This window comes from Diaporthe citri (assembly GCF_014595645.1).
Source record: "Diaporthe citri strain NFHF-8-4 chromosome Unknown scaffold_5, whole genome shotgun sequence".
Classification (NCBI taxonomy): domain Eukaryota; kingdom Fungi; phylum Ascomycota; class Sordariomycetes; order Diaporthales; family Diaporthaceae; genus Diaporthe; species Diaporthe citri.
The window spans coordinates 2,654,449-2,682,023 of NW_025064850.1; the positions used below are offsets into that span (position 1 = coordinate 2,654,449).

A 27,575-nucleotide genomic window follows, 5' to 3' on the forward strand; every position below is an offset into this window, starting at 1 on the left:
GCCTCATAGGTGCTGTTCCATTGGAAGGGCGTCGGGGACAGTCTGAAGTAGTGGGCGCGGCAGTCTGGTCGTCGCAATTGGGTGGTCGTGGTCGCTCTACAGCATGTACGTAGAGGTCGTTGGCACAAGGCGGAAGGAGAAGGGGCGGCGCACGTCGGATTTGCACCTGGCAAAACTGGGCAACACAAGTCGCGAGGATGAGCAGGTGGGAGTAGTAGAAGTCAAGAAAAGGGTTTAGAGGCAAGTCAGGACAGAAGGCGAGGTGAGGCAAGGCCAAGGCAGGGCAAGGCAAAGACAATAGGCAAGTCAAGTCAGAGGCAGCTGACGACGGCGGCAAAGGTGGGATTTGAGTCTGGCTTTGTTGGTTTCCTGGAGGCAGGCGAGGTACGAACGAACGAAGACCAAACGAGGTAAGGCAGGCAGGTAGACAGACAGGTAGTAGGCCGGGCCTGCAATGCAGCAATTGCAGCTGGAAGGCGGGAAGCACGTCCAGGGTCGGCCTGACTGAATTGAACGGGACGGGCAACAGCCAGTGCGGGTGGTTTTGGGTGCGGTCGGTATGACGTAGGTGTGCGGCTGTTCTGTTAAAAATAAAAGAGGGAAAGGGCAGCACGGAGCAAGGCTAGGGCAGCACGGGCGGCTGGAGGAGGCAGCCGCCACTCGACTTGGACTCCAAGGACCACCAGGGCCGTCAGTGTGCCGGGCGAGTAGTGCTGCTGCTGCTGCTGTCGCTTGGGCGATGCGGCTTTCGTTTGGTGTACGGATACACTGGACCCGTTTGGCAAGACAGACGCGGTCCAGGCTGCTAAGGAAATCACCACGGCGCCTATTGTTATTTACCTAGGTACTACAAGGTTGGCACAGCATTACCGTAATGTGATGCCTGGCCCGGGCGGGATGCTATTCGAATTTGGGACAACAAATCCCCAAGGCCAACCACGGTAACAGTGTCAGGGCAAGCTAGTCCACAGTACCTAGGTAGGTCGCCAGGTGCTGGCGCTGGTGCTGGTGCTGGAGGTTTTTCGCGGCTGTGGGTCCATGCCGCCCTGTCCAGGTTTCTGAGGCTTCCCTTCCCTGTTTCGCCTACGCACGCTACTCCCTACTACCCAGTAGCGACTCTTTTCCTGGGCGCTCGTCGAGGCCTTCACCCACTACTACACATGTAGACAGTCGAGATTTGTCACAGGGCGGCCATGTCTCCCGTGTGGGCACCTTTCGTCTCAACTGAGCTTCTGTCTCGGAGCTTGCAGACAGCTCCTGCACAGAGCAGGTGCCGGCATTCAGGCCACAGGGTTAGGAGTCTTCAGGAAAAGTCTCTGTCCTTACTCTTATCGATGGTCCCAAAAGCTACAGGAGGATCGTCGAAAGCAACCCCAAGAATCATGGGGAACCCGACTACACGTGTACGTACTCTATGTACCTCCAGCATTTGCTAGTACCGGCAACCCGGCCACAATCAGCATCATGGTGTCACCGCCAGCCGTTGGGCTCGTCACGGTCACCTGCTCATGGCAAAGAACAAGCGTCGACGAGCCTCTTCATCTCCCGGATTGCTCAGGATTGTTCTCACGGCTGAGATTGTGGAATTCCACTAAGCTTCCGCAACTCCTCAAGATGTGTGTACGATGCCATAGCCAAGGACAAGGCCCAATGTCAAGGTCAAGGGGAGCACACGTGGGATCGACAAAGTTGGTTCAATCCATGGCTCTGCGAACATGATATCTACCACCTCGCAACCGCCAACAATCCATCCGTGTGCGGCGTGCCTGAAGGTCCCCGCGCAGGTAGGCGTACAGGCAGCCTCTCAAGCGCATTGAGCATCGGGATGACACTGACTCGCCGTTCCATCGAGATCAAGACCAAACATGGGCGTTGTGCTGACAGCCAACACCGCAATACGTGCACGACTTGATGATGGCAATGCCACACACGGGGAATGGCCAATGTAGGTTTTCAGTCTGTTCGTTGAACGTTTCGCGAGCAAACCATATTGCTGCTTGCAGCTGTCGATCCCAGGCCGAACCGCGAGGTGGTGGGTGCGCTGGGGAAGGACGGGAGGCAAGCAGGCGAGCAGGCGAGCAAGCAAGCGATGTTGGAAAAAAAGGGAGACAAGGGGCTGGGTTGTTGTCGCCGATGCTGTGGGACCGACGCCGTGGTTGCACCACGGGCGTCGACGCGAAGTACTGTGCCCTCTGGGCGCTGCGCGGTCAACGTGTGCTACAGTAGATACTGCGTCGTGCGTACCAGACTACCTAGGTAGACCATGTTAAAAAGGGGTCCCTGGCGGCAATCCCTGCCGAATATGGAGAAACTTCAGGGATGACGTAGGGTGGACGTCACTGGGATACACCCGGGCACAGTATTGGTTGGAGTATCTGTGCGTACCGGCAGGAGCAAGAAGACATGTAGCACGCGCACAAAAAACGTGTGCGCCTCACAGTGTCTGCGACGCAATTGCTCCCCCATGATGGACGTGCCTGGGTATGCGTCTACACTAGGCAACTTTCATTCATCCATACCCGCCTGATGAGAAAGCCCAGGTGGGTCCGAGTCAGCTCCGCAGCTGAACAGACGTCGGGACGGAGAGCCGCTCGAATGACAGAAATCCCATGCACGTGCCTCATCGCTCAAACTGTGGCGGCCGCTGCCACTGTGCTGTCGCTGCGCTGCGCTGCTGCTGCTGCTGCAGCCGCAGACGCGAGGAAGAGGCGAGGAGAGAGGCGGTGGATGGCCCTGCGCATGAAACACCCTACCCTGTCCAATGTCCCTCCACTGGCCAGGCGCTCACCAGAATCCCAAGGCTCGGCCGGGAATCCTGCCCTCGGCGGGGAGCCATTTTTCTTTCTGTGACAGCCTCGTTTCTCCACGGCCGTCTGCGAGAGCTTCGAAAGGCTCGAGCAGCCTTCCCGACAGACCGATCCTCCCGGCCCCACTGCGACACAGTTCCCTGTTTGCGCAAATGAGCGTGGTCTGACGTCTCGGCCTCTGTAACCCTCTGCCGCACGCACGCACTGCACGGCATCTTTCCTTTCGGCCAACTTCTGCCCCCACCAGGGGTTGTCTAGCCAGAAGAAGGCCTGCCTCACGGAACCGCTGCGGCTCCGGTGATTACCCTGGCCCCATGGCACTTGTCCGCCTTGCATTCCACTTCTCGCTTACACAGGCGTTAAAAAAAAAAAAAGGGAGACGGATGCTGGTGCAATCCTTTGAAGCATTGCATGGGGAGGTCAGGACGAGGTAAGCGGTGGGTAAGCAGGTCGCCCAGAGTGGGGACACGACGTTGCTCCGGATCACCCTCCGCGGCACATCGTCGTGATCCTACGCGATCTGGAGGGGCACATTTCTGATGTCCAAAGATCACGTCGGAGATGAACCCCTAAATCTTGCCCTAGCCCGCACCCCACCTGCCGCAACTGTGCCGATTTCTGTTCGAGAGGCCCGGCCACACAAATCGGAGACATGCCTCTCTTTCTGCTGTTGTGCCCGGGATCCAGCAGAATAATAAGGGCAACGGACAGGGCTCTGTCAGGGCTGTTAGCTTCACCGCAGCTTGAAATTTCTACGACCTCTCAGGATGGGGCACAACTCCCGCCTACGTCTAGTTTGATACGACAGTGTCAACAGATTTGCTCACCGAACAGGGCACTCATGGTCACAGGGGGGGGGTTGGAGAGCATCAGGCATATGCTCGTCATTCACTCTGACGACACCGCCAACGTCTCGCGAAAACTCGAGCAAACAGTCTCCTTCGCGTCGCTTTCCCCCTCGACCCGGAAGGGTGGTGCGTCGGAAACCCAATTGTAATCCTCGCTCGTGTGGTTTTCGTGTCTTTGAGGGAGGGTGGGACACATAAGAGTTGATGGTGTGCGAGACCAGCAGGGGCGATGACCGAATCCTACATCTCAGGCAATCATCATCAGGGGAGAAGTGCTCTAGTATAACCGTGCTATATCTCCACTGCCCTCCAAGCGGTGTGGGTGTATTCGCATAAACCATCCAAGGAGCCTCGCATGCACGTCAAAGGACTCAAGCCCTTGCGACTATCGGGTCGTCCTGCGCATCCCCACAAGGGACTCACTTGGCTATCGAACATTGGAGAACAGCAGCAGGGAAAGTTTCACGTCCGAGGTTATGTGCCTGGCGTTGTCTCCGGAGTGAGTCCCTGTGCCGTTCTCCAACAGGGTACCAAGATTTGTATATCCAACAATAACTGGGAACAAACCCTGGTCAACACCATTCGAGTCCTGGCAAACTTTCTATCCGTCGGGAATTCGGCGGACAGACCCTCGACAGGCCACCGGGAAACTCGGTGGCTCAGATGGGGGTATGGTGATCACAACCTGGCAGGAGGGGCGCCTTCAACTACGTGTAAATTGTCCAAAGCTCCCACCCATATGTCGAGGTACAGCGTCACCTCGACAGGTCCCCGCGGCCTAAAATGCCACAGCAGGTGCTGATCAGGACACACAGATCTATGGCGCTCGGACGGTGCGAGAAGGTTGGCGAGGAGCAAACGGCATTTGATGTGATGGTGATCGCCGGGCGGAGACAATCCAAACCCGTATGAAATCAACATGTCAAACCCTATCTATGGATGAGCTGGTAATTTTCTCTTGTTGCCAAGGACCACTCACTGGACGCCTCGCTCTGGCAAGTTGGGAGGACTCGTCTGAGCAATGAACATCTTCACCAGCCTCTGGATTTCACTCATCCCAATGGCATTGATATTGTGGGCATTTCGGCTCTCGCGTCTATCACCAGCCTTGTCAAAGCTGAGAAGTGAGGCCCAAACCAACAGGCACTGGCGACATTGAACCAGAAACGTATTAGCTTGACGGAGAGGTCAAAGGAGCTTCGATACATGGCCTCCATGCTCCCACCCATCTTGGTTTATTTCACCAGCCATCTGTACCTGGCAAATTAGTACCGGTCTTTGGTGCGCTGGACCAATTTACGTCGCAGAGATGTGACGAACAGTACTCCGAGCTGGTTCCGGGCACGCACCCAAGATACACCGAGGCAGGATCAAGGAAATAGATTAGTAATTGAAAGATAATATTTATCATGCAGTGAGTGAGTAAAGTTTCTCCCTGAAGCGATCACAGCAGCCAGTATGTGAGCACTGTGAGCCTTGGTATCGCTCAGGCTTGGGTATGCATAGAGGAATTCAAATACCCATGTCGATCAAAGACATGATTCATTGTGAGGATGTCCTCCTGGCGTGGATGGCTGGCCCCAAGGCAGCTCGCACGAACATTTCGCCGTTGTACATGATATGGGATGGTATCTTACCACATCTAGAGGTGGGTCCCCGGCATGGGTTCTCTTGAGATGTCTGTTCGAGCTGTGACACTCGTTTCTGGCTCGCTTCCGCCGTCTTCTCTTGTATACTTAATCTTTTACGCAACTTCACATACAGAAGACGGCAGGATGGAGCAAGATGTTGAAGAGGTGTGGCGGCAGTGGGATCGGCACGACTCATATCGAGTGCCAGAACTCCTCCGTAAATCCGCCTGGTTGGAGGAACACTGTTCTGAAGGGAAGTGTCACCTTCACCACCCCCCTCCCCTGGAGAAGATATGATTCAGACGTTGCCTCATATGTTTTACAACCCCCTCCCCGCCTCCTCCGTGGAAACCTCACTATATACACACAAGTTCCCGCTTACCTGATTCCATTATCTAGTTCATGCCGAAGGTGCTCCCAACTTCGTTATCCGGGGAGCTGGTGGGTGGGGGACCAGGTGGCGAATAGGAAATTTATTGCAAACGATGACAACACAGCTTGGCTGTCACGCTTCCTTCCTTAAATGACACGAGGCAAACGAATAACGGTGCAGGTATCCGGTCAATCGAGTCTTGTTGTGCACTAGTGTAAAACTATATTCGTCTCGCTGTCAAATCCAATGCAAAGAGCTCGGCCATTAAACGCTCTTGTCAGTCTCCCAACTAGAAGCATGAAGCCGGTTGGGGATAGACTCAGACGTGTCGAAACCTCGCAACGTACAAGCCAGAAACATGGTCAACCAGGAGCCGCAACGCACCACAAGACCCCTTCAAACACCAAACTCCGGAAGGCTGCCCTTAACGACCTCCTCCCACAAAACCGCACTGCACCACACCCTTGCGTTCACAGTCTCTTTCTTTGCATATGTCAGTGGCGACCGATGTTGAACCCAAGCTTCCTGGGATGAAGCCTGGGGTAAACCCCGAGGACGATCAGCGCCATGGCGACCAGGACCGCCCACAGTTTGATGTTGAGCACGTTGACATTGAAATCGGTCCATACGGCACTGATGACGGTGGCCAGTATGAGAAGGAACAGGAGGTAGCCGCTGATGCGGTGATACTTCCACAGCGCCTTCGCATTGTTGATTCCACCAAACACGCCCGGAACTCCCCACATCAGGAACCCGAATACGTATTGCACCAGGAGGACCACGCTGGTGAGGACGCCAAGGTAGCCATGTACGGAATGGAAATGGCTGTCAGGGCCTTGCTTAACTGCAAATCTGTCAGTGAACAATCCCCCGTAACTTGTCGGATGGAAAACAGGATGTTGGAGGCTATGGGCGGGTGGAAGGGGCAGGTGGTTTGGTTCCTCAAGCCTGTTCCACACGAGACAACTGCCACCACCCCCAGACCCCATATTGTCCAAGAGGGGAACCGCGTCATTGCTGAGTCTGCTTACTCTTGTTCGCCTCGATAATCAGCACCCCGGCCGCGAAAATAACGAAGGACAGGAGGTTGAGCGAGGCGTGGGCGCGGGCACCGAGAACCTTCTCGCCGGCAGTCCACGTCGGTTGGAGTATGAGGATAGCCTCTGCCAGGACAAGCACGCCGACGCTCTGGAGGAGCGGGTGCGGGCTGAAGAGCGGGATGAACGGTGGGTGCTCGAAGACGGAGGACCAGACGAGGGCGACGAGCAGGAAGGCGCCGCCTTGAGCCAGCCAGCCGGTACCTAGAGATTGAGGATTCGTCGGTCAGCATCTGTCATTATCCAGGCAGGATGGGTGGGTTGTGTCTGGGAACACGCACCTCTGTAGAGATTGTGGAATATTGATTCTTCTGGCCTTTGGAGGGCATCTCCCGGCTGGCCGAGCAGAGGCTCGGACTCTCCTGCCTCGTGGTTGTTCCCTAGCGGGTGCTCCGGTATTCCTGTTGCTGAAGCCATCTTGGAGGCGTGCGTCTTTGGGAGCGGAAGCTGTCTCTACGGCGCTGCTCTGCAACTTCTTTGAGAGCGGTTTGGTGTTGTTGTTACGGAGACAAGAGGTTGTCGGGCAGTCCGGAGATGAAGAAGCCGGCTGGAGCTGAGGCTGACGCGCAACCTTGACGTTGGAGGCTGGTTACCTAGGAAGGTAGGACGGGCGAGGGCCTGAGGGGTTGATCCCAGACGAGCTTGCGGCTTAAGTACCTATCTATCAATGACAGAATATACAGACCTACCGCGGGCTACCAGCAGGCACCTGATGGGATTTAGGGCCATCCGACTACCCTAGCTACGGATCCCATGGGCGCGACGGCTCGTTGTCTTTGCCCCAAGGAGGCAAGAGAGTGACAACAATTGTTGCGGGCGAGGCAACAATTGTGTTGATGCCATACAAGTCGATGATGAGAGCACTCGGCGGGAGGTGCCCATTGGCCTATGAGAGGTGCTGCATTACTGTCCCCCCCGCACCACCTCCAGCCCCCGACGCAATGCATGGGACCGCTAGGAGCGGGGCAGATCCAGGTAGCAGCAGCGCTGGGGCAGACGTCGGATTATCGAGATAATCATAGCTCGCCCACCAAGCGCGGGCATGTTAATAAACTAGACTGTTGTAGGAAAACCATTCGGCTCCGGGTTAAGAGACAGCGTTGGCGCACATTTCATGATCCGTCGGACGAAACATGGTGTTTGCAGTGGCAGTTCCCCTCCGAGAGGTCACGAGAATCGGCTGTCGAAGCAAATAAAGAATTGGGGGAGGGCGGACACGCCTGAATGCATGTCCGACCGAGGCTGGAGCAAGACCCGGGCTCCACACCAGCGGTGTCGGCCGCTGCCGATTCGTTCCGGGCCGGGGCCGGAGCCCATTACTCGATAGCCTCTTGTCATTAGACGTCGCCTATCACTTGGTTGCTACCAGCTCAGATACACAACACAACACATCTTGAGTCCCCGTGCCCCTCTGCTGACGGCCGAACTTCTGCCTTGTTTCTTGCACCGTACGCTCCTCCTCCTCCAGAACAACCAGACCAGATCCCCAAGGCAAACATGGCAGATGAAATTGAGTACAAGCTCGACGACGTCGAGGCCACAGTCGTGGCTTCGGACGACATCGACCAGACATTCCGCTCGTCCAGCATAGGTACGGAAGCAGGCGCCTAGAGAGGTCATCAAACCACACGCCGGGGCTGTAATTCCGCGTCGAAGACCTCAGACCACCCATGACAGAAGGCTAACCGGGACACAGATCGTCTCCGCCGCCCTGGGAGGAAAGGTCCTCGGCTTCTCGGACGAGTGGTTCGCGGAGGCCGCGAACCTCCTCACGCCCACGCCGCCCATCTGCCAGCCGGGCAAGATGGTGTACACGGGCGCCTGGTACGACGGCTGGGAGACACGCCGGCACAACACAGAGCCCTTCGACTGGGTCGTCATCCGGCTGGGCGTCGCCTCGGGCACAGTCGACGGCATCGAGGTCGACACGGCTCACTTCTCCGGCAACCACGCGCCCTTCATCTCGGTCGAGGGCTGCTTCAGCCTCGACGACGCCGAAGTCCTCTCCTGGAAGGGCTCGCGCGGCGCGTGGGAGCCCATCCTCGGCGTGCGCGAGTGCGGGCCCTCGCAGCGCTTCGCCTGGAAGCTGGCCCGGCCCACGGGCAAGCGCTACAACCCACGTCCGCCTCAACATGTACCCGGACGGCGGCATCGCCCGCTTCCGCCTCTTCGGCCACGCCGTCCCCGTCTTCCCCGACGACAGGGACGCCATCCTCGACCTCGCCGCCGCCCAGAACGGGGGCGTCGCCGTCTCGTGCAGCGACCAGCACTTCGGCACCAAGGACAACCTCAACCTGCCGGGCCGGGGCAAGGACATGGGTGACGGCTGGGAGACGAAGCGCTCCCGTGGGAAGGACCATGTCGACTGGGCTGTCATCCGCCTCGGTGCGCCCGCGCTCATCCAGCGACTCGTCGTCGACACTGCTTTCTTCAGGGGCAACTTCCCTCAGAAGGTGAAGGTGGACGCCATTGAGTGGAAGGACGCCGGAGAGCCCCCGGCTACGGCTGAGGCATGGCAGGTGGTCGTGGAGCCCAGCAAGACCGGGCCAGACCAAGAGCACGAATTTGCTTCCAAGATTCAGGACAAGCCCTTTACACATGTCAAGTTGACCATGATACCCGATGGAGGAGTGAAGAGGATTCGCGTGTTCTCTAAGCGCGCTAACTAGTGAGATAAAGTTACCTTGTGTTTCTAAGACCTACCGCACCCTCTTGACGGGCCTTCCATCACGTCTCACGATTCGCGCATGGACGAGCAAATAGCATTCCTTTATTAGCCATGCAGCTGAACTCGAGTGCTCCTGTGCTGTGCTGTAAGAAGACACCGCTGCGACCACATTGTAGTCACTAGACGGAACCAAATAACCTGATCTTTTTTGCACCAGTGGCGGGACTTTCCCAGCCCGGCCTCTTCCGGTCAACATCCCATGCTTCTCGAAGCCAGCAACGACTTTAGGCCCATGGAATGCAACAGACTGCAAGACATATTGACGACCTTCTCATGCGTCTCAGCTACCCGGCGCCCTGTTCAAGGCAAGGGTTCAGCACTCTTGTGTCAACCTCGAGTGAGTTCGGATACGCACCGGCCCCTGAAACTGATTGACGAGCCACTGGGCCGGATCAACTCAGAGGATAGCCGCAGTCAGGGGAGCTCTCCAGAGCTCACACTTTGGAAGGAAGAGCCTAGGTGCAAGACCGCGTGATGAGGCAGGGCAAGCCATGCCTCCTCAACGTTGAATGGCATGACATGGTGGCAGTTGGAAACTTGAACATGGTCCCTTTTGGTGAGTCAAAGGGACCTAGCGATGCATCAAGGTCTGTCCGAGCCTCTGAGGGCACTTTCTGGAAAGATTGGAAGCAATAAAACTTCTTGGCTGGAAATCATCGACGCGGGCCTCGTTTCAAGTTCAGTCGCCCATGCGAACTGGGGATCTCGTCATCCACTCACTCACGTAGAGAGGAAAAGCAAAGAGGTGGAGCCGGCGTCACTGCCACTAGTATCTAAAGGTGGGCCGTGATTCCAAAAAGAAACCCCAAGGGAAGTTCCCTAGTGAGGCCCAGGCGGGATGAAGTTTGAGACATGGCTCTGGCCTGCGGGCGAGCCACATGCTGCATCTGGACCACGCGGGCCACGAGGCAGAGGCCATACAGGGAGGCTGGGTCGATAGAGGATCCCGATGCGTCAGGACGGACGGCCGAGAACCAATCCATTTGCTCGGCGAAGTGATCCGATGAGTCTCGTGTGTGATCGAGACGACGTGGCTGGGACAAGTAACGAGCTTCCACCGACTTGTTGGGACCAGGAGCATTGAGGCTCAAATTCCACGTTGTGTGCCATCGTCTCTTTTTCCACGGTAGTTTCGAACTCGAGCAGTCGGGACGGGCTTTGATAGCCAGCTGCGAACAAGCCCCGACGGGAATTGTATGCAGGTTGAAATAACCCTGTGCAAAGATGAGGAGCTGAACAAGGGCATGGTCAACGCTGCGTATCCCGACAGTCAGCCTTCGGCAGCAACCTAAAATGGCAAGAACAATGACTTGACGTTATCCGGCCCAACATCAACGATCCAACAACCCCAATTAGTGAGAATGTCTCTCGAGAGGAAGCAACCAAAGACCCGGACCAAAGGTCTCGACTGTTGTGGTACCCAAACAAGCTCGATTTGGCTTCCCCAGCGGATTCGCCCCCGAGAATGACCACAGAACCCTGCCATTAGGACACCTGTGAGCTGTCGAACTACAGGGCTTGCTTCTCGTCGCTGTGTAACGGTATCACAGGCTTGCAGACAAAACCGGGGTCAAGGAGGTTCCTCGTGCTCCCTGCAGAGTCTCAACCTATGTCCAAAGTGTGGTCACACATCAGCCACTGGATCAACAGGAGCCAACATTCTCATCACAGCCACTGAGAGGTGCAGGTCCTGCAGGCTCGACTGCAAGACTTCTGCAAGTAAGCCGGAACTTTAGTGTACTTACAGGACGTCCGGCCGAGCTACGCACAAGCGTCATCCACAACATGCATGCCCGTCAGTGGAGCGCCGAGCCTATAAGCCTGCAGGCAAGTCACGGTTGAATCCATTTACTTGTGTCTCCAGCGGGTCACAGGCAACTTGGTTCAAAACGAATGGGTCCACATCTCGAAGCCGACGCGGTCTGACCAGGTTCGAGGCGTGGACCTCCTCGTGGGCGACATTACTGTGGCTTGCAAGCCAAGTTCAATTTCTGCTTCCTCTTCCACAGCAGACGTCTTCGCCCGCAATGCTCGGGCGGCCGAGGTGAGGCGACTCGGGTCATTCATTAGGATGCTCGGACTTCCGGCCAATCTGCCCCACGAAGTGCACGAAGTGAAATTGTTTTGAAGAGGTTTGAAGACGCCTACCCTACCCTGCCTTCACTCGTGGCCACCGGTGATGAGCGGCAAAGCCATGTGCATCCACATGCCATCAAGTCATACTCGACGGATCCGCCAAGTCGCTTGCGGCAGGATGAGGCGCGTTGATCAACGGTTCGGGGCGCTTAGCCAGAAAGAAAGATTATCTGACAAGTGACATCCAGGGCCGACTGGTCTGAGAGATGAACTGGGGCAACCGTGGAAGGTAGCAGCTCGGATGCTGTAGCACAATACACCTATTATTATCAACCTTATTATTAGTCGGGGATCTCTCCTTGGTCACATTTCTTGTCGAGTGCCTGACTGCTCCCGGGCTGACCGGCTCCGGTGGGTTTGATGAGTGACGACGTCTGAAATTGGAAGCGCCGCCTAAATTAGCGCACGTGCGGCAGCTTCTGACCTCTGGAATCGGGTACGCCCAGGAACTCTGGTGTGTTTCAACGGAAATTGAACAGCTCCAGCGGCGAGCCCAGGGACTGGTATGTGTAAGTGGTCAGGCTGCAACCCTACAGTGACAGCCTCGAGCTTTGATGAGAGGGTCATGGTTACCATGTTCGACCAGCCCCGAGCTTAGTCACCTCGGACAGCTGGCTACCGTGTACCACAATCCTCCGTGGACTGCTTCGTCTCCAGACCAAGGAAACAAGGAAATAAGCTTTGGTTATGTGCAGTATCTCCAGCGTAACGGCCCTGGCCGGGGCGTCCGCGCGTCCACGCTGTAAATGTCATGTAGTCGCAGGCAGACTAGTGGGTCACTCAAGTTCGGAGATAAAAGCCCAGCAGTGGGGAGATGGGTCGGTCGCGGGTGACAGCGGTGTGGTGCCCGGAGAAAAGGCAGGTCTGTCTGTCTGTCTGCGTTCTCTCAGCGAAGCCGACGCCTCGGTTGGCTGGATGTTCCGGGAGGAGACGGGTGTGGGGAGTGGCCCCCGGTCAGCTGAGAAGGGGCCGGCTCATTTTGCTTGTTATTAGCTGTGGGATTGGATGCTCGATTTCGAAATAAGGGACGGATGCGTGCGTGCCCTGCAGGGTAGCATCGAGAGAAATGGGATCTTGTTTCAAATATAGCCCAGGCAGGGTTAGTCAGCTGGGAACAGGGGTCGCCCAGGCTGTGGTTCGAACCCCAAGAGCCCAGAGTGCAACGAAGCCACAGTCATCAACGAGGGCCAGGGCAGTGCTGGGAGGGTTGGTGAGGTGGAGGAGTGGGCGGCAGGGCGGCCGCGAGCAAGCCACATCTCGAGCGACACAGACCTCGGACTCGACGCTGATCGACCCGATTGCAAACCAGACAGCCAAGGCAGGCGATGGCGCCGACGCGGCGCGAGGGACGACCCGCGCGCCATGCTGGAGTGACAATTGGCCGGTGGCTGGTGGCCGGTGGCTGGTGGCTGGTGGCTGGTGGCTGGTGGCTGGTGTCTGGCCTGGCCTGGCCAGCTGCAACGGGCGACCTAGCCCACGAGTGCGTCGTGCCAGACCGGTGTCTCACCCGCTGAAGGCCTCTCCGGCAACTTGAGGTCATTGCGGAGCCGAAGCGGTGTTCTGAACTGGACCATGTGGCCATGGGCAAGATGAGGAAGCGTGACGTCCTTTGGCTGTGGATCACGATCGGGTCCCAGCGGACCTGGCAAAAGCCAAGCAAGCATCGCCCGATGCGTGCGTACGTTGCTACTCCTAGACTGGGACTGCGGTACGTGTCTGAATGCGCGTGATGCTGTGGCTTGGCCCTTGTCTTCCTCGTCGCCCTCGGCCCTGACCCTCGACCCTCGTAGCCGCGACCGCAACCTGTAGTCACAGTCGTAGTCACAGCCGTAGTCACAGCTGCAGTCATGGTCGCGGGCGCAGTCGAGTTGCAGGCGTCATTCCCCCGTAGCAAGGGCGACGCAGTCAGTGAGCAAGCACAATTGCCCGCAGGAAGTCTCGATGAGACGCAGCCGCCGCCGGAGACAGGGAGCTGGGCTGGTGTGACTAGCATGGTTTTCTGGTTTTCTGGTTGTCCGTTATGGCCGTTGGCGCTCGTCCACGGTAGCGAGGCTGGACCACTCCGCACGCGGTCCGTATACTTGGTGCTTGTCAATAAGCCGTGCAAGCCGTGCAAGCCGTGCAAGCCGTACAAGGTTTCAGTCGTCAGCCTGGATCATCAGCGAGCGGACCCACCCGAGTTACCCACGCTGCGGTTCTGCTGGACCGTGCGGTGCGAGGTGCCCTCAGCCCTAGGCAGTCAGTCCCATGGACACTGACGCTGGGGCACTTGCACCTGCACCTGCAACATGCGCGCCAGCACGCCTGCACCGACACCGACAGTGACAATGACACTGGCAGGCTGCGGTGCTGTGTGGCGGTCGTTGGCTGCTCTCTCTCGACGGAACATGCCATGGCATGGCACAGCACAAGCATCCGAACGTCGTGGCATTGGCGAGGATCGGAGATGCCCTTACAATGAACAGCGGGCCCGGCTGGGGCACACTCTCGACGGCCAGACGGGCTGGCTGCCCACCATACTTCTACCAACAAAAGGCACGTACCCAGGCCCCAGGCCCCGTAGTCGTGGTGCACGTAGCACACGGTAGCACTGAATTGGCAGGAGCTGCTGGAAGGGTCCCCCCTGCTTTGGCTGTGCCGTGATGCACCTCACACCTCACAATTCCACCCCGACTGCTCCTTCTCGATGACTACTGCACGTCCCTACGAGGGTGGTCTGCCACGGTACGGCAGGAGCGGACCAAGGCAGGTAACCGAGCACCCTGCTGGGCTAGGCGACATGAGCTGATTCCTGGGCTTGTTGGGCGGCACCTTCCTGGCCGGGGCAGCTCTGTCCCGCGGTCGATATCAATCGGATCAGCAGCGGCCACCTCCTTCCCTGGCCCTGCAGAGTTGGCGGGCTTGGTGCGGGCTGTTGACGTCTGCTCCTCGCAGTATCCTGCCATCGCGTGTGCATGCTGCTGTGCTCTGACGGCCGACCTGACGGCCGACCTGACGGCCCTGCCAGTGCCAGCCCGCCAGCCTGCATGCACCGCGCGCGCATCAACGCAATTAAAATGCTCCCAGAATGCAATCTCGCCTGCATCGGCATTCTGTCATCCACCCTGCCTGCCCAGGTGTCAGCTACCAGCTGCCAGCCGCCCGCTGCCACCACCGTCGCCCGACCGCACCCGGCGGCCACAGCAGTGCCTCAGCAAAGCGAAGCATGGCAAAAAAAGCCCTCTCGTGGCAGAGGCAACGCACCCCACGGCACGCCTCACGGCACGCCTCACGGCACACCTCACGGCACCGCGTACCATGTCATGGTCACGTACTGTAATGTCGCGTCGGCGGCCCTCACGCCCCTGTGGCTGTCGCATGCTGTTGCAGCGACCCTGACTTCACCGCGTCTTCCACCTGGGCGGTGGGGGCTCAGCTACAAAGTGCCAACGGGCCTCGCGGTGCTATACTGCATCTGGGAGATGTCGCGGGTCCTCAGCCACACCCACCTCCACAAGACCTGCACTTTACTGAGGCCTGGCCCTGAGTTCCCAGTCCGGACGGGCATCGGCTCTGGTTGGGCCTGCCACCGCGATCCGCTGTTTCAGAATCAGCCCTTCCTGGCCTAGCCGCACTGCGACGCTCCATCTTCCCGCACATGTGCAGCATATCAGAATACCTTCCTAAGCTAACTACCTTTAGCTGCTCTAGCCTGGGTAGCGCGTGCCGCCAGATCCAGACCTGGACCCAGACTCTGGACCTCACCTTCTCGGGCGCGGAGGAAACATTCATCTCGACTTCGGACTGATCGCAAGATCGCCTTGGCCAGATGCCCCACCACGCGCACAGTAGTGGTCCAGAGTCCTCTGCCGGCCGTGTAGCACTACCACACGGCACATCGCACATCGCCCTATGGTGGAAATAATGTCTATCAAGTCAGCCAGCCAGCCGGCCGGCCAGCAAGCCAGCCAGTCAGCCCAGGCTGTCTTCTCCCCTGACAATACCAAACCATGTACCCTCTCACAGGCCCTCTCCATCACATGCAGGAATCAGAGTGCTGCCACCGACCCAGGCCCACTTCTCATTACCGCATTATACGTCCTGCGCCGCACCAATTTCTACCGGGAAGGTATTCCGTGCAGGTGTACACAGCAGCTTGCCGGCCGTGCTCCAACAGCACCACTCCCTCCCCCCCTCCCACTCAGCTCATAATGATACCGATGCGCCAGATCAAGCACATTCTAGAGCTGCCCTCACCTACTCCACCTTGACGGATGTGACGCCACGGAGCTCGCTGCGCTTGGCGGAAAGTCTAAGTCAGGACCCCGCCCACGGGCAAAGCATGCAAGGCAACAGCACAGGCTCACGTTGAGGCTGCTGCCAGGATGACACTGGCCTGGGCCAGCCATTCTTGATCCGAGCTTCTCGCAGGCGATCGACATCTTTTTGAGATGATGTCGTCTAGCCCCTTGCTTGTTTCCGATTCGAGAATGTACAACACCTCCACAGTCGCATCCTCCTGACAGCATATCGCCCAGCATCATCGACTCCTCTGCATCTGCCAGCTAAGCTTTGGCTCTGGCGTACCGGGCTGATGTCAGGCCCCGCTTCGCAATTACCACGCTGATATGTGTTGTGCTGTGCTATACCGTGCTATACTGTGCTGTACACGTGGTAAGCACCGGGGGGGGGGGTTGGTCTGGCCGCAATCATGGACAGCACGAATGCACGTATGGATACTGTCAAGACGCCTTCCGGCGGATTCATTCGCCGACATTGGTCCATCTCGCCGTTCGCTTGTCTAGGGATCTACCCTGCGTCTAGGGAACCCACCCCAGCGTGTGGCCCCGCCCTCCCTCATCTCCCTGCCGGGAATTGGACGAAGGGGGAAGCGATAATGGAAACAGCACCAGAATCAGGAAATGTCTCGCAGGGGGCCCCGAGAACGCCCAGGGCTTCTGAACAATTTCGGGATGGCAACGCACTGCTTTAAGTCCGCCTCGACAGCTAGCACAACACGCAGGCGTTCTGGACCGGGGAGAACCTATCTCGCACAGATTGATGCTTCTCTGCGAGCTGTCGGAAGGGAAACCTTAACTCGTTTAGGCAACTCACGCGCCACAGCAGCTGTGACCCTGCTCCTTCTCCTGCTCTACTCGGCTTCCCCAGCTCGCACTAGAGTTCCATCCCCTATCCTTTGCACTCAGGCGGTCGTCGTCTTGTGCAAACAGCTTTGCTTGTTGTCTCCGTGCTGGGTGTCAGCACGCGTCTGCTCTCATCCCCCCCCCCGTCCCACATCCCCTATCCCCCTGCCGCTCGAGCATGGCTGGGGACACAATGTACCCTACTTTTGCGTGGCTGTCAGGGTATGGCAGGGCATACCGCCCGATCTAGTCAAGACTCGCACGCAAGCCGCATCCTCTCTACGTACACATCCTCTGCCCTGGTATCGGCCTTGTCACTTGTCGTCTGAGGCCCGTTTATCGCTACTTGGGGTGTCGTCCAATGTCGCGTGGTCCAGTGCTATGCTGTCCTGCACTGCGGGTCAAGGCTAAATTCGTCTCATTCGCAAGAACCCTGATACTTCCAAGGTTGATATCGCCTTCCAAGGCTTGATCTTCATCCAACCCTGGCGTCAATCTCTTCTGATACAGACTGTTTCCACAAGAAATAACAAAAAGTCCCGTCTGCTCCACCGGCTGTGCTCTTCCCCTCCGTTACTTGCCTAAACCGGCCAGGAACGAATCTAAGTCGTCCTTCGTCCATCGGGTCCACGTCTAATTTCCTCACCTTACCCTTGGCTAATAGTATCCGCTGCCATTACCTCCCGTAGCCTACCCTGTCAGCCCAGTCACTTCGAGACTCATCAAATCTCCTCTTCTGGAGCGAGCAAGGCAGCAGATCTCGACAAGGGTCGGCCCCCCTCCCCCGTCCTCCACACGCGGCTTCACTCCACCTTGCACGGGTCTGGGCCCGTTGGGCTTGTGGGAGAAAAATAACAGACGACTGGGTCGACCATTTCCCTTCTTCGGACAGTACTTACCACGCAGCATATCTCACCGGGTTGCAATGTCCAAATGAGGCTGGGCTGGCTCATTTCGACGTTTCATCACCACACGCCCCGCCTGCGTCCTCACCATTCTTTACCAGGCTGGCCGCCACTCCCAGCTTCCTTGCAAAAAGGTTAATTCTACTTCCTTCTTCTCCTTCTACCCCGTCCACACATCCTCACCTCGCAATTGGCTTTGGATGTCCCATTTCTTTTTGTTCTCTTCTCAGCCCTCTTTCCTCCTTGTGAGGTTTTCCGTTCCATCGTTTCCTTCTCGTACCCGGGCATTGACCCTGTCCCGCGTCCACACTGTAACTAGCTCGGTCGCTCGCATGTAGACGACGATGCTCACCATCAAGCAGCCAGTTCATTACGGCTACAGGTCGATCCATGATTTACCGACGCCGCCCAGCACATCCCGACCCTCGCCTCCATTGATGTACCAGGATTCCTCACACAGAGCAATACCCGCTGTTCCTCGAAGCCACAGTCCGCCGGATCGACTCATGTCTGGCTCTCACCGTGGCTTGCCCCCTCCATCGGCGATGGGACTCGGCCAGCCGTTGCCTTCCGGAGTTGCATCTCATCCTCCCCCAACTCATGCATCCTCACTCGGGCAGGGTCCACCTCCGCCTCCGCCTCCGCCATCCCAGGGTCAGCAGCAAAGCCAGCATCTGGGCCAACTACCCCCGCCGCCACCAGGGTGGCAGGGCTCGGAAGACTCCATGCGAGCGTGGTTGCATGCGAAGGCGGAAGAGGACAAGAGGAAGCAAGAAGAGGAGAGGACCAGCCAGGAACGGCTTCGCCTCGAGCAACGACGAACCGAGTACGACATTCTGCGAACGTCGTTACAGGGTGGCGTCCCACCGCCCCTGGTCCCGGTCGTGTTTGCTGGTATGGGAGGTGGTAACCTGCCGCCAGCAGCGCTGGAATGGGCCCAGCAGTTCATGTACTCCCAGGCGCAAGGTGGGCCTCCGCAGCATCTTCTGCCCGGCCCAGCTTCGCCAGAGTACCGCCGTGACTCTCAAGCGCAAGCCTATGGGCACTATTCCGGCTCTGGTGGTGTTCCGTCCACTCCCGGATCTGCTCAGGGTGCCCATGGCAGCTTTGTTGGGACGCACCCAAACTCTTCACCACGTGCTCGAGGCTACAGCATGCCAAGCTCTGGCAGCCGTCCGCTCGGAGGGGGGCCCGGCCTATCCAGCCTGAACACGAGCGTGCTCCCAAGCTCAGGTGGCGCGTCTGCAGCGCAGACACACCCAGGCGTCGCCTCGGCGCAGCAGCAGCAGCAGCAGCAGGAAACGCAGCAGTCCCCGTCGATATACTTCCATATGTGGCAACCCCCGACGAGCCAGGCCAGCCAGTCCGGCTCCAATCAGCCGGCAACACCTTCCGGTGCGTCCAAATCCAAACATCGGTCTTAACAAGGGGAAAGAGACAGTCGGGGGACTAACGTGGCTTGCAACAAGCAGTAGGGGAATCGCCACGCAAGCGGAAAGCGACGGGGCCACAGCCAGCTGCACCTCCACCGAACACGCAACAGAGATTCAGGTCTCCCCCGTTCTCCCACAGCACGGGCTCGACGATCTCGAACCCTCCGCCAGGGCGCAGAAGAGGCCACTCGCGCCAGAGGAGCGACGCGTCGACATACAGAGGACGTGGCCGGGCTGAGACCATTGGATCGACCCGTGGTATGTCGCCGATGACTGCCCCAGGCCCCGGTACAGCAACAGAGAGAGGTGGTGGATCGGCAGAGCCATCTTCACATTCGCAGCCGCAAGCGACGCAGACGCGAATCGCAGCGCATTCAGTTTCATCCCTACTTTCTTCAGATGACCATCCGCCGCAAGCGGCCCACTATCCGACTGCCCCAGTGGCAGAAACGAGAGGTCAGCAACGCAAAGAGGGTTCACGACAGAACTCCCCGCACTCGTCAGAGGGACGCACAAAGTCGGAGGCGCAGGATCCACGACTCCGCGGGAACGAGGCAATGAACGAAATTTGATATTCTTTTTTGGGAGGGGTTCGAGGGAGGGTGTGCACCCCTGGATTTGGACGTGCGACTCGAGCAGTGCAGCAACGCTGCTTTCCAGAAGAGACCCAGTCTGTGGCATGCTCCGCGCGAATTTTGAGTAGGCGAGGGTGGATGTGTTCTGTGAAGTCTCCCTCAGCCGAAAGGGACTGGGGCTTCATTTCTCCTGGACTATTTGAGCATGCGCGACCGACGATCTTCATCGAACCCCTGCCCACCAGCTGAGCGATACTCTGCGGAGAAGCCAACATTACAGCTGGCCTACGCGAACTCTCCCTTCGGCCACTCCGTTATTCTTTACATTCTGATTCTTCTGCGCGCCACTTGAGCGTCGCACATCCTAGGGATAGGAGCAGTTCTACTCTTCTTCGCTATTCTTCAACTTCAACCTTGATCATTCTTCTTCACCCTTCATTCTTCATTCCTAGGGAACTTCACTTCGGGCCATGAATGGCGAGGCATAGGGATGGTAAACTTTGGTTCAATTCCCCGCTTCATTCTCACACAGCGACATTTTGGGTACCCGCACCGGACCGAGCATGTTTGTTTTGTACCATTTTCTCTTCTACTTGTATATACAGAATGCGGAGGCATACATGGGGAAAGCAAGGATGCTACGAAAGAATTGCACACAGAGGCAAAATGAAAACGAAAAAAGGACGAAAACAACGGGAAACAGAGAGCTAAGCCAGACTGTCTTGGCGCGGACGAGGCAGAGGCTGGGAAGGTGGTCCTTCTGGATGAACTTGGGCATCCCGGTTATCGTGGACTGGCAACGTCGAGCAAGGCCGCTCTTGTTGCTGAGGAGCTCTTCTTCTGTACTCATGTACCTAAGATACCCCCGGCGTGGGCTGAATGTATATCACAACCCAGTGGCTACAGCCACCATGAGGCTCAAGCTTTCTTGCACAATATACTATCAAACCGACCGGCAACTAGTGTTCAGTGACCATGCTTTCAAGACTGGGACAGACGTGCGCCTTTGCTTGCTCCACGGCTGGCCCCGCGGAAACAGTGAGACGCGCCCAACACTGCAGAGTCTGTTCGTGATTTACGTAAACGGTGACATTGTGTAATGACTTCTGCGCCAAACTTTTTCCCGCCCGCTGATGTAAGCTCCCGGCCCAATTGCTCCTGTAATAGAACCCGTAGTAGGCTTATAGTCTAAATACTGAAATCAGCTGATAGAGGGCAAGATGCGCCCTTGCTCTGGTTGGGGTTCCGGATCCGGCAACCAGCTCATGCTCCCCCCCCCGGTTGCTGGGCAAGAAGAAGCTTTGTTTCGCGCAGGGCCAATCACGCCCCGGCGGCTGGGATACGCTGGCTCTCGCTGAGCCCTCGGTTTCTTTTTCGGCACCGTGCCAGGCAGGCTCTTCTTGTCCTATTTCTGTCCCCGTGCGCTGCGAAAGCTTGACAAGCTCTAATGATGTGCTGCTGCTACCACCGTCTGGGGGGGGGGGAAACGTCGCGTCTGGGGGGTTATTACGTAGTTATGGGCGCGAACAAGAAATTAGTCGCGCGGCCAACCCAAACTCAAAAAAAAAAAAAAAAGGTCAGATCTCCGGCCCCCAACACCGTCTCGTCCAATCTATTACTCGTGTTTGTAAGTCGGCATCACCAATGCCGTTCGGGCGAATCTGTCAGTGCCCAAAGCAGAACACGCTTGTCTCAGGCGAGAAAACCCAAGGCCGGGAGGCCAGACACGCGCGCCCAAGCACGGGTTGTTTTCGATTTATTATGGGTGGATAATTCACAAGTCATTCGGCGACTTTCAGCCCGGCCCCCCTCCGTGTTACATAGAAAAACATTCCGACGGGGGATTTGGGGGGGGGGGCAGCCGGGTACGAAAGGCCTGCATGAAATCAACCCGTTGCCCCGTGCGGGGACGTCTGTGCCCGTTTCAACGCCGGCAGGTACTCTAATGACCTTGAAAAAAACTTGAGCATGGGCCCAGGACTAGATGGGGGCCTATTGTGTGCGCCTAACAATCCTCTCCCGCCAGGCAGGGACCGTGGGCAAGCCAGCCCCCGAGGGCGGGATGGTGAGGCCGGGCGGCCCGGCTTGCTTCGACATACTTTTCCTGGTGACATGCCATGACGACACTCTTGGAAATAAAGCCCGGGACCAACAAAAGCTAAACAGAGCCCACCAGCGGCTCCGCATCCAAGGTCCTTGCCTAATGGGGAGGGCCTGTAGGTTTTGTGGGGGGGGGGGGGAGAGGGGGACGTAGATAAGTGCCGTGGCAGAAGTGTGGGTGAATGCTGAGCCGGCCCGCTTGATGTCGCGCTGCGGCTCGGCTCTGTGTCGAGCTCCCTTTCGGGCCCAAGGTAGGGAGGGAGGGAGAGGGTAACCACACCCGCACGGCTGTAACCTGCGAACGATCTGACTCCTGGCCTCTCCACTACCCCCATCCTCATCCTGCGGGGGCCGGAGGGACTTGATCAAAATGGGGGCCGGACCGTGCGCCACACTACGTACTTGGAGTGCCATCGCGCTCTCAGTTACCACAATCAGGCGAGAGGACATCCAGCCCCAGCCCCAAGTCCCGGGACCCGAACTTGCCTACCCTACCGCGGCAAACCAGGCTCAGGCCGGACCCAAAACGATACCCAGAACTCACCCGCCTTCATGAACCCGTTACATGCAACAGCCGAGGCTCCCCCCGGCCGAATTTTGAGTCCCCGGCACACTCGGGGCACCGAGACCAAGGGGAGCGGGCCGGTCCGCTCCGAGCCGAGCCGGGGGGTCCGTGGGCATCCCTCCCTGCTGATTGGCACGCCACCTCCGGGCCGGGGGTGCAGGATCTCACGCAGGCGCCATCCATGGAAAGAGAGGGCAAACGAAACCACCATGGGCCTGAAAGGAGTCTAGCACCAAACCACAGAAAAACGACAAGTCGTACTTGAAACCTGCCAGCCTGCCAATGTGTGTGCACGGGTTCGGTTCTTCCTCAGCCACAGTTCACCTCGAGTGTCTCGCGCATGAATCCACGGGACATCGGCCGGGACAGTTTCGACGGCCCGAGATGCAAAGCGTCAGCTAGTGGCATGGTTTCGTCCGACCATCCCCTTAACATCCGATCTTCGACACGTGGCTGAGTTGGAATGGACCTAGAACGCATAACAAACACTTTTTACAGGGATGAAAAACACGGGACGGTCTTATTCCGGTTTCTCAGAGGAAAGCCCTTTGTTGTCATTAGGATTTCTATTACTATTTTGTGCACCCGACACTGCGTACCATGCCGTGCTGAATATGGGGGGGGGGGGGGGGAAGGAGAAAACCAATGTCCGTCCCACCGCCGGATAAGAAGAGGGTCGGTTGGGTGGTGAGTGTCGGTCCGGGTCGCCAACGCGGGTATATAACGAACAGTCCTGATCAAATGCACCCCGAATAACCAAAACTCTCCCTGCTGCCTCGCCCCGAACGAGGCAACGATTGCTGATGACAAAAGAAACCTGACGGCATCACACGTAGCTGCCAGGGCAGCGACAGGCAGCGGTGAGCAGCTCTGTCGCCGCCTCGCCGCCCCTAACGCTGCCCGGTCCAGCTCCGTGACGCACCGCTCCCAATAACTGTAGAGCCAGTTTCCACCGACAACACTGTGTCGTCCTCACCTTTCCACAGGCTACCCAAAGCCAAAGATTGCTCCTAGCTTCTCCTTTTCTTCCGGTGCATGTTCCACTCCGCCCGCACCACGTTCATAAACCTGTCCTCGTCCTTCACTGGCTGTGCCGATGTCAAAGCTTTCATGACATTCTCGAAGTCTGCGTCTATGATGAGCTCCTTTTGCCCATCAATGAGCGCAGCGCTGGTGGAATGGAGTATTTCCAGCCCGTTGAATGTCGCTTCGGCTTCCTTCTCTTTGGCCGCGCTCGGGTCCGGGGACGGCGATGAGTCCCCCAGCAACATGAAGACGTCCCACACCCGTAGCTGTGCCGCGAACGGTATTGATAGGTTGAAGAGCGTCAGATACCATCGTGTTCCATATGCCGTGGGATCAATGCCCATCTCGTTCTTTACAGTTAAGGTTAGCTGCGAGGTGCGAGTCAAGACCGGACTGCTTCGGACTTACCAGCTTCTGGGCTGCTGCTTTTCCGTGCAGCCAGTGGTTCTCGAGGTCCTTTAATGCCAACATCAGGCCGGCGAAACCGGGCTGGTAAAGCCTCTCCAGACCCCGGAACTGCCATAGCCGGACAAGCATCACAAAACATCTCTCCTCGTCGTAATAGCACAGCATGGTCGCTGCAAGACCGGCCATGCCCTGAACGTAGCCAGTGTCGGGGAAATAGAGAGACATTGCGTGGAGCACGCGGAAAAGCAGCCGCTGGCCACCGCGATACCGCTTGCGAAACATTATATGCTTGTTGATAGTCCTGGGCACATCGAGGTCGATCTGTGTGTCGTCCGGGGAGCTCACATCCTGTAGGCGGTGGAACTCGGCGAAGAGCTGTTCTTCCGTGGTGTCGGATTTCGCCTTCTGGGCGCTGGCCGAGAGGAAGGAGTACCAAGCCGCTCCGCGCCAGCAGTCCGGTATGCCTTTCCATGTCCTCTCAATCAGTTTCGGGCTCTTGACATCGAACTCGATCACCGTGCCTAAAATTTCGAAATGATGCTCGCTGCCTTTGCTCCTCTTGACCTTAGCTATGTCCTCCACGGCGAACATCACGCCCTTGTCGTCCCTGCCCTTGATGAAAGTCTTGGCCATCTTCCTCCACTTCTCGGTCCTTTTGACCTCCCTCTCATGGGCGTCTTTCAAGGCCTGCTCACTCTTTTGTTCCTCTTCGATGTCCACCAATCCAGGCGGGAGCCCAAGCATCTCCCCCGCCTCGTCAATAACCTTCCTGTCTCGGTTGTGTGGAAGCAGGTTCGCTGCAGTTCGGATACCCGATCTGACTGTAAACCTCGATGATGTGGAGACCCCCGAGGTTTGCGTGTTTAGCGACCGGGCCGACACCTTCCTGCTGGGTATCCGGCTCAGCCCGGGCGGCGACGACGGCCCATCCGTCCTCTTAGTCAGCACATTTCGGCCGTTGCGCCTCCCGACCGTAGAGTGTAGCGAGTGTGTTTCTGCCGGAATGCTCCGTCGCGATTTTGGTCTTTGGAAGTGTATGAAACCGTAGCGATCGACGTCGTCCACTTGGACGTTTTCCCAGTCTTCGATGCCGCCTGCAAGCTCATACTCGCTCCGGCGTGTGTTACCTTGTGGCGACGGCAGCGAAGTGGCCGACAGCGGAGTATTGGGACAGAGGTACAAAGCTCGGACGCTTTGCCGCCTTCTTCTTTCTCTGCGGGGGTGAGACGTTGAGCGTTAGCGGACACATTGGACATGCATAGAGTGGAGTACCGAAGGAAAACCATACGCGACAATATCTTCTCCATCGGGAGGGAGCTGATCCCCCGACTCGGCGGGCTCACCAGAGGGTGACCCAGGAGCCCCATCTTGCCAATTGACGAAGTCGCCAGATTCATAGAGCGATCTCACCTTTTGTGACTCCCTCTCTGTATCTACTGACATGACTCGTATGTTGGGCAACGACAGCTTCCTCGCAGAGTCCCTCGGTGTTGGCTGCAGGCTGGCGGCGGCGGGCTTGGAATCCGGGGCGCCGTCGGCCGAGGAGGCAGCCGGCACGGGCGCTGGCGCCGCGCGCGTGGGAGACATCTGCATCGCGGAGGGGCCAAGTGCAGGGTTCGGGGGGCTTACGGCGCGCTTGCCTCCAAACAAGATGCTTCCCCTCTTGGAGAAGTTGAGGCTGTCGATGTCATCGAGGAAGCGGCCCTCGGGGATGCTTGTGTTGATGGGGTGGAAATCACTTTGCGGCGGCGGCTGGGGGCGCTCAGATAGGGGTCTGGGGCCGCTCGGATTTGGAGATTGGATGTGGCTGTCAAAATGACGGATCTCTTGGCGACTGTCACGTACCGAATCGGGGGCGTTAGGCGAGGGGGATAAATGGGGCGCTGGAGATGGCTGGGACAGGCCTGAGTGGTGAGACTGGGGAGAGTGCGGAGGAGTGGGTGCGACAGCGCCCTCGGTCAGGCTCTTCTTCCTCAGGCGCTTCATGGGCGGCGGGGGCAGCTTGAGGCTGAGGCCCTTGACGAGCCTCTTTGTTGCTGTGTCCCTGGGCAAGTTGACCGAGGCGATTTCCGACGTGTCGGAGTCGGTGACGGACCAGCGGCTCTGAAATGAGGGGCGAGAGGTGTGCTGGGGGGTGCAGGGCTCATCAGAGGACAGGGCCGGGGTGGGTTCGTCGGTGGAGTAGATGGATGGGGTGTCTACTACATGCAGCTTGACGTGGTAGTCGTAGCGAAAAGCGTCTTCGTCGTCCTCCTCTTCATCCTCTTCGTGCAGGGTGGCTGAGGCAGAAGACAGCGTGCCCAAGAGCGAATCCCGTCTCCAGTCGGCGCAGACGGAGGATGCTGCTGTCGAGGCGGTGGTTGAGGTTGAGGATGCAGGTGAGTGATTGCTCTGGCATTGGCGTCGAACAGCGGGATGCACAGGCAGATGCAGACGCAGATGAAGACGCGGATGCTCAACGTCAGCCTGCCCCAAATGCTGCTCCCGGGCAGGAACAGGCGGGGGCACAACGTGCAGGTCTGAGGTGGTTGTGGTTTTGGTTCGGGTTGTCGCGGTGGTGATTTCTGGCGGCGCAGGTGAGGAAGGGAGCTGGGCGGACGAGGCAGGCGGGCGGCGGCTGGCTCGAAGGGGGTTGCGAGGCGGAGGAAGGAGAATCGGGGGCTGGGCCTGGGCCGTCTGCTCGTAAGGCAGGGCAATCAGGCCAGGTGCAGGTGCAGGTGCAGGTGCAGGTGCAGGCTCAGGCTGAGAGTCTAGGGTGGCATTGGTGGTGGTGGTGGTAGTGACGGGAGTGTGTGGAATGTAGTGCGGGCCCGTCGCAGTCGCCGTCTCGCTCCTGGGCCTCCCAGTACTCCCGGACCGCAGGCTGGGAAATCGTTGTGGTGCCATTCTCGCCCAGTCCTACAATGATTTTGCTGAACCTGCCCGATACCAACTGGACCATCAGTCAGAGGCCCTCGTTCAGTCCACTCTTGCTTGGGGCCCTGGCTGTGTGCATATATGAGATTGTGAAGTTGGTGACGAGATGATACCAACGGCTTCAGTTGGACGGGGTGGTAGCACAAGCTCAATGACGAGCCCAATCTGTTCGCAACGCGTTTCAAAAAAAATAATAACGGAAACCAAGAGACCGGGAGAAGGAAGAACTGGAAGCAGCGGAAATGGCCCTCATTACATATACCGAGCAAATTCTCCCGTCCACCCACACATCTACCAAGGTAGATAGATAACAAACACACCTTTTGCCCGGCGCGGGGCGGACGCCGCCCACCAGGCAGAGAAAGTCGGTAGATCTACTACACAATACATGAGACACAAAAAGGTTGGCCACGATTCAGCGTGCCGGCACTTGGCAAGCTTAAGCTCTGCTTCCGACGTGACTACCTTCCTAGGTAGATTTTAGAAGCTCCTGCACACCAGCTCCACATCACCACCACCTCCCCTCCTCCCGGGCCTAGGAGCCCAGGTCCCCGTCACCCTTCCCCTCTTAGCCACTCGACCTTCACCGGACAGCACTAGCCATCAGAGACAGGTGGAAACGGCCGATGTGTCCTCTGCATCAAATTCGAGGACACAGAGACACGGTCTCAAGCTTGGTGGCAGGCGTGCCGTCGTGACTGGCCCGACCTTGCACCGTCATCTGTGCTCCGAGACAAACCACTCGCTCAGCACCGGCCAGAAGAAGCAACGCAACGCAGCGCAGCGCAACGCAACGCAACACGCTGCACACAAAACACAGCCCGCCATGGATAGACAACGGATATTGCCAGAGCCACCAGGGAAAATTCCCACTGGCGCACTTACGTGGCCTCATGCTGCCAGC

The 27,575-nt window shown here is 57.9% G+C and overlaps 5 protein-coding genes across 5 annotated transcripts; 3 read left to right on the forward strand and 2 right to left on the reverse strand.

Moving 5' to 3' along the window:
- Positions 1-6,153: 6,153 nt before the first annotated feature.
- INS49_011355 (uncharacterized protein) lies at positions 6,154-7,173 on the reverse strand (the record flags this gene model as incomplete). Its single annotated transcript, XM_043172073.1, has 3 exons — positions 6,154-6,503; positions 6,691-6,960; positions 7,038-7,173. The coding sequence occupies 3 exons, from the start codon at positions 7,171-7,173 to the stop codon at positions 6,154-6,156; spliced, it is 756 nt and encodes a 251-aa protein (XP_043023818.1).
- A 1,080-nt stretch (positions 7,174-8,253) lies between these two features.
- Positions 8,254-9,425, forward strand: INS49_011356 (uncharacterized protein; the record flags this gene model as incomplete). The annotated part of the gene is made up of 3 exons (XM_043172074.1): positions 8,254-8,298; positions 8,453-8,811; positions 8,864-9,425. The coding sequence occupies 3 exons, from the start codon at positions 8,254-8,256 to the stop codon at positions 9,423-9,425; spliced, it is 966 nt and encodes a 321-aa protein (XP_043023819.1).
- A 5,251-nt stretch (positions 9,426-14,676) lies between these two features.
- Positions 14,677-15,228, forward strand: INS49_011357 (uncharacterized protein; the record flags this gene model as incomplete). Its single annotated transcript, XM_043172075.1, has 1 exon — positions 14,677-15,228. The coding sequence occupies one exon, from the start codon at positions 14,677-14,679 to the stop codon at positions 15,226-15,228; it is 552 nt and encodes a 183-aa protein (XP_043023820.1).
- A 2,965-nt stretch (positions 15,229-18,193) lies between these two features.
- Positions 18,194-19,072, forward strand: INS49_011358 (uncharacterized protein; the record flags this gene model as incomplete). Its single annotated transcript, XM_043172076.1, has 1 exon — positions 18,194-19,072. One exon carries the CDS (start codon positions 18,194-18,196, stop codon positions 19,070-19,072), a length of 879 nt encoding a protein of 292 aa, XP_043023821.1.
- A 4,259-nt stretch (positions 19,073-23,331) lies between these two features.
- INS49_011359 (uncharacterized protein) lies at positions 23,332-26,641 on the reverse strand (the record flags this gene model as incomplete). The annotated part of the gene is made up of 3 exons (XM_043172077.1): positions 23,332-23,697; positions 23,756-24,968; positions 25,044-26,641. 3 exons carry the CDS (start codon positions 26,639-26,641, stop codon positions 23,332-23,334), a joined length of 3,177 nt encoding a protein of 1,058 aa, XP_043023822.1.
- Between the last annotated feature and the right edge of the window lie 934 nt (positions 26,642-27,575).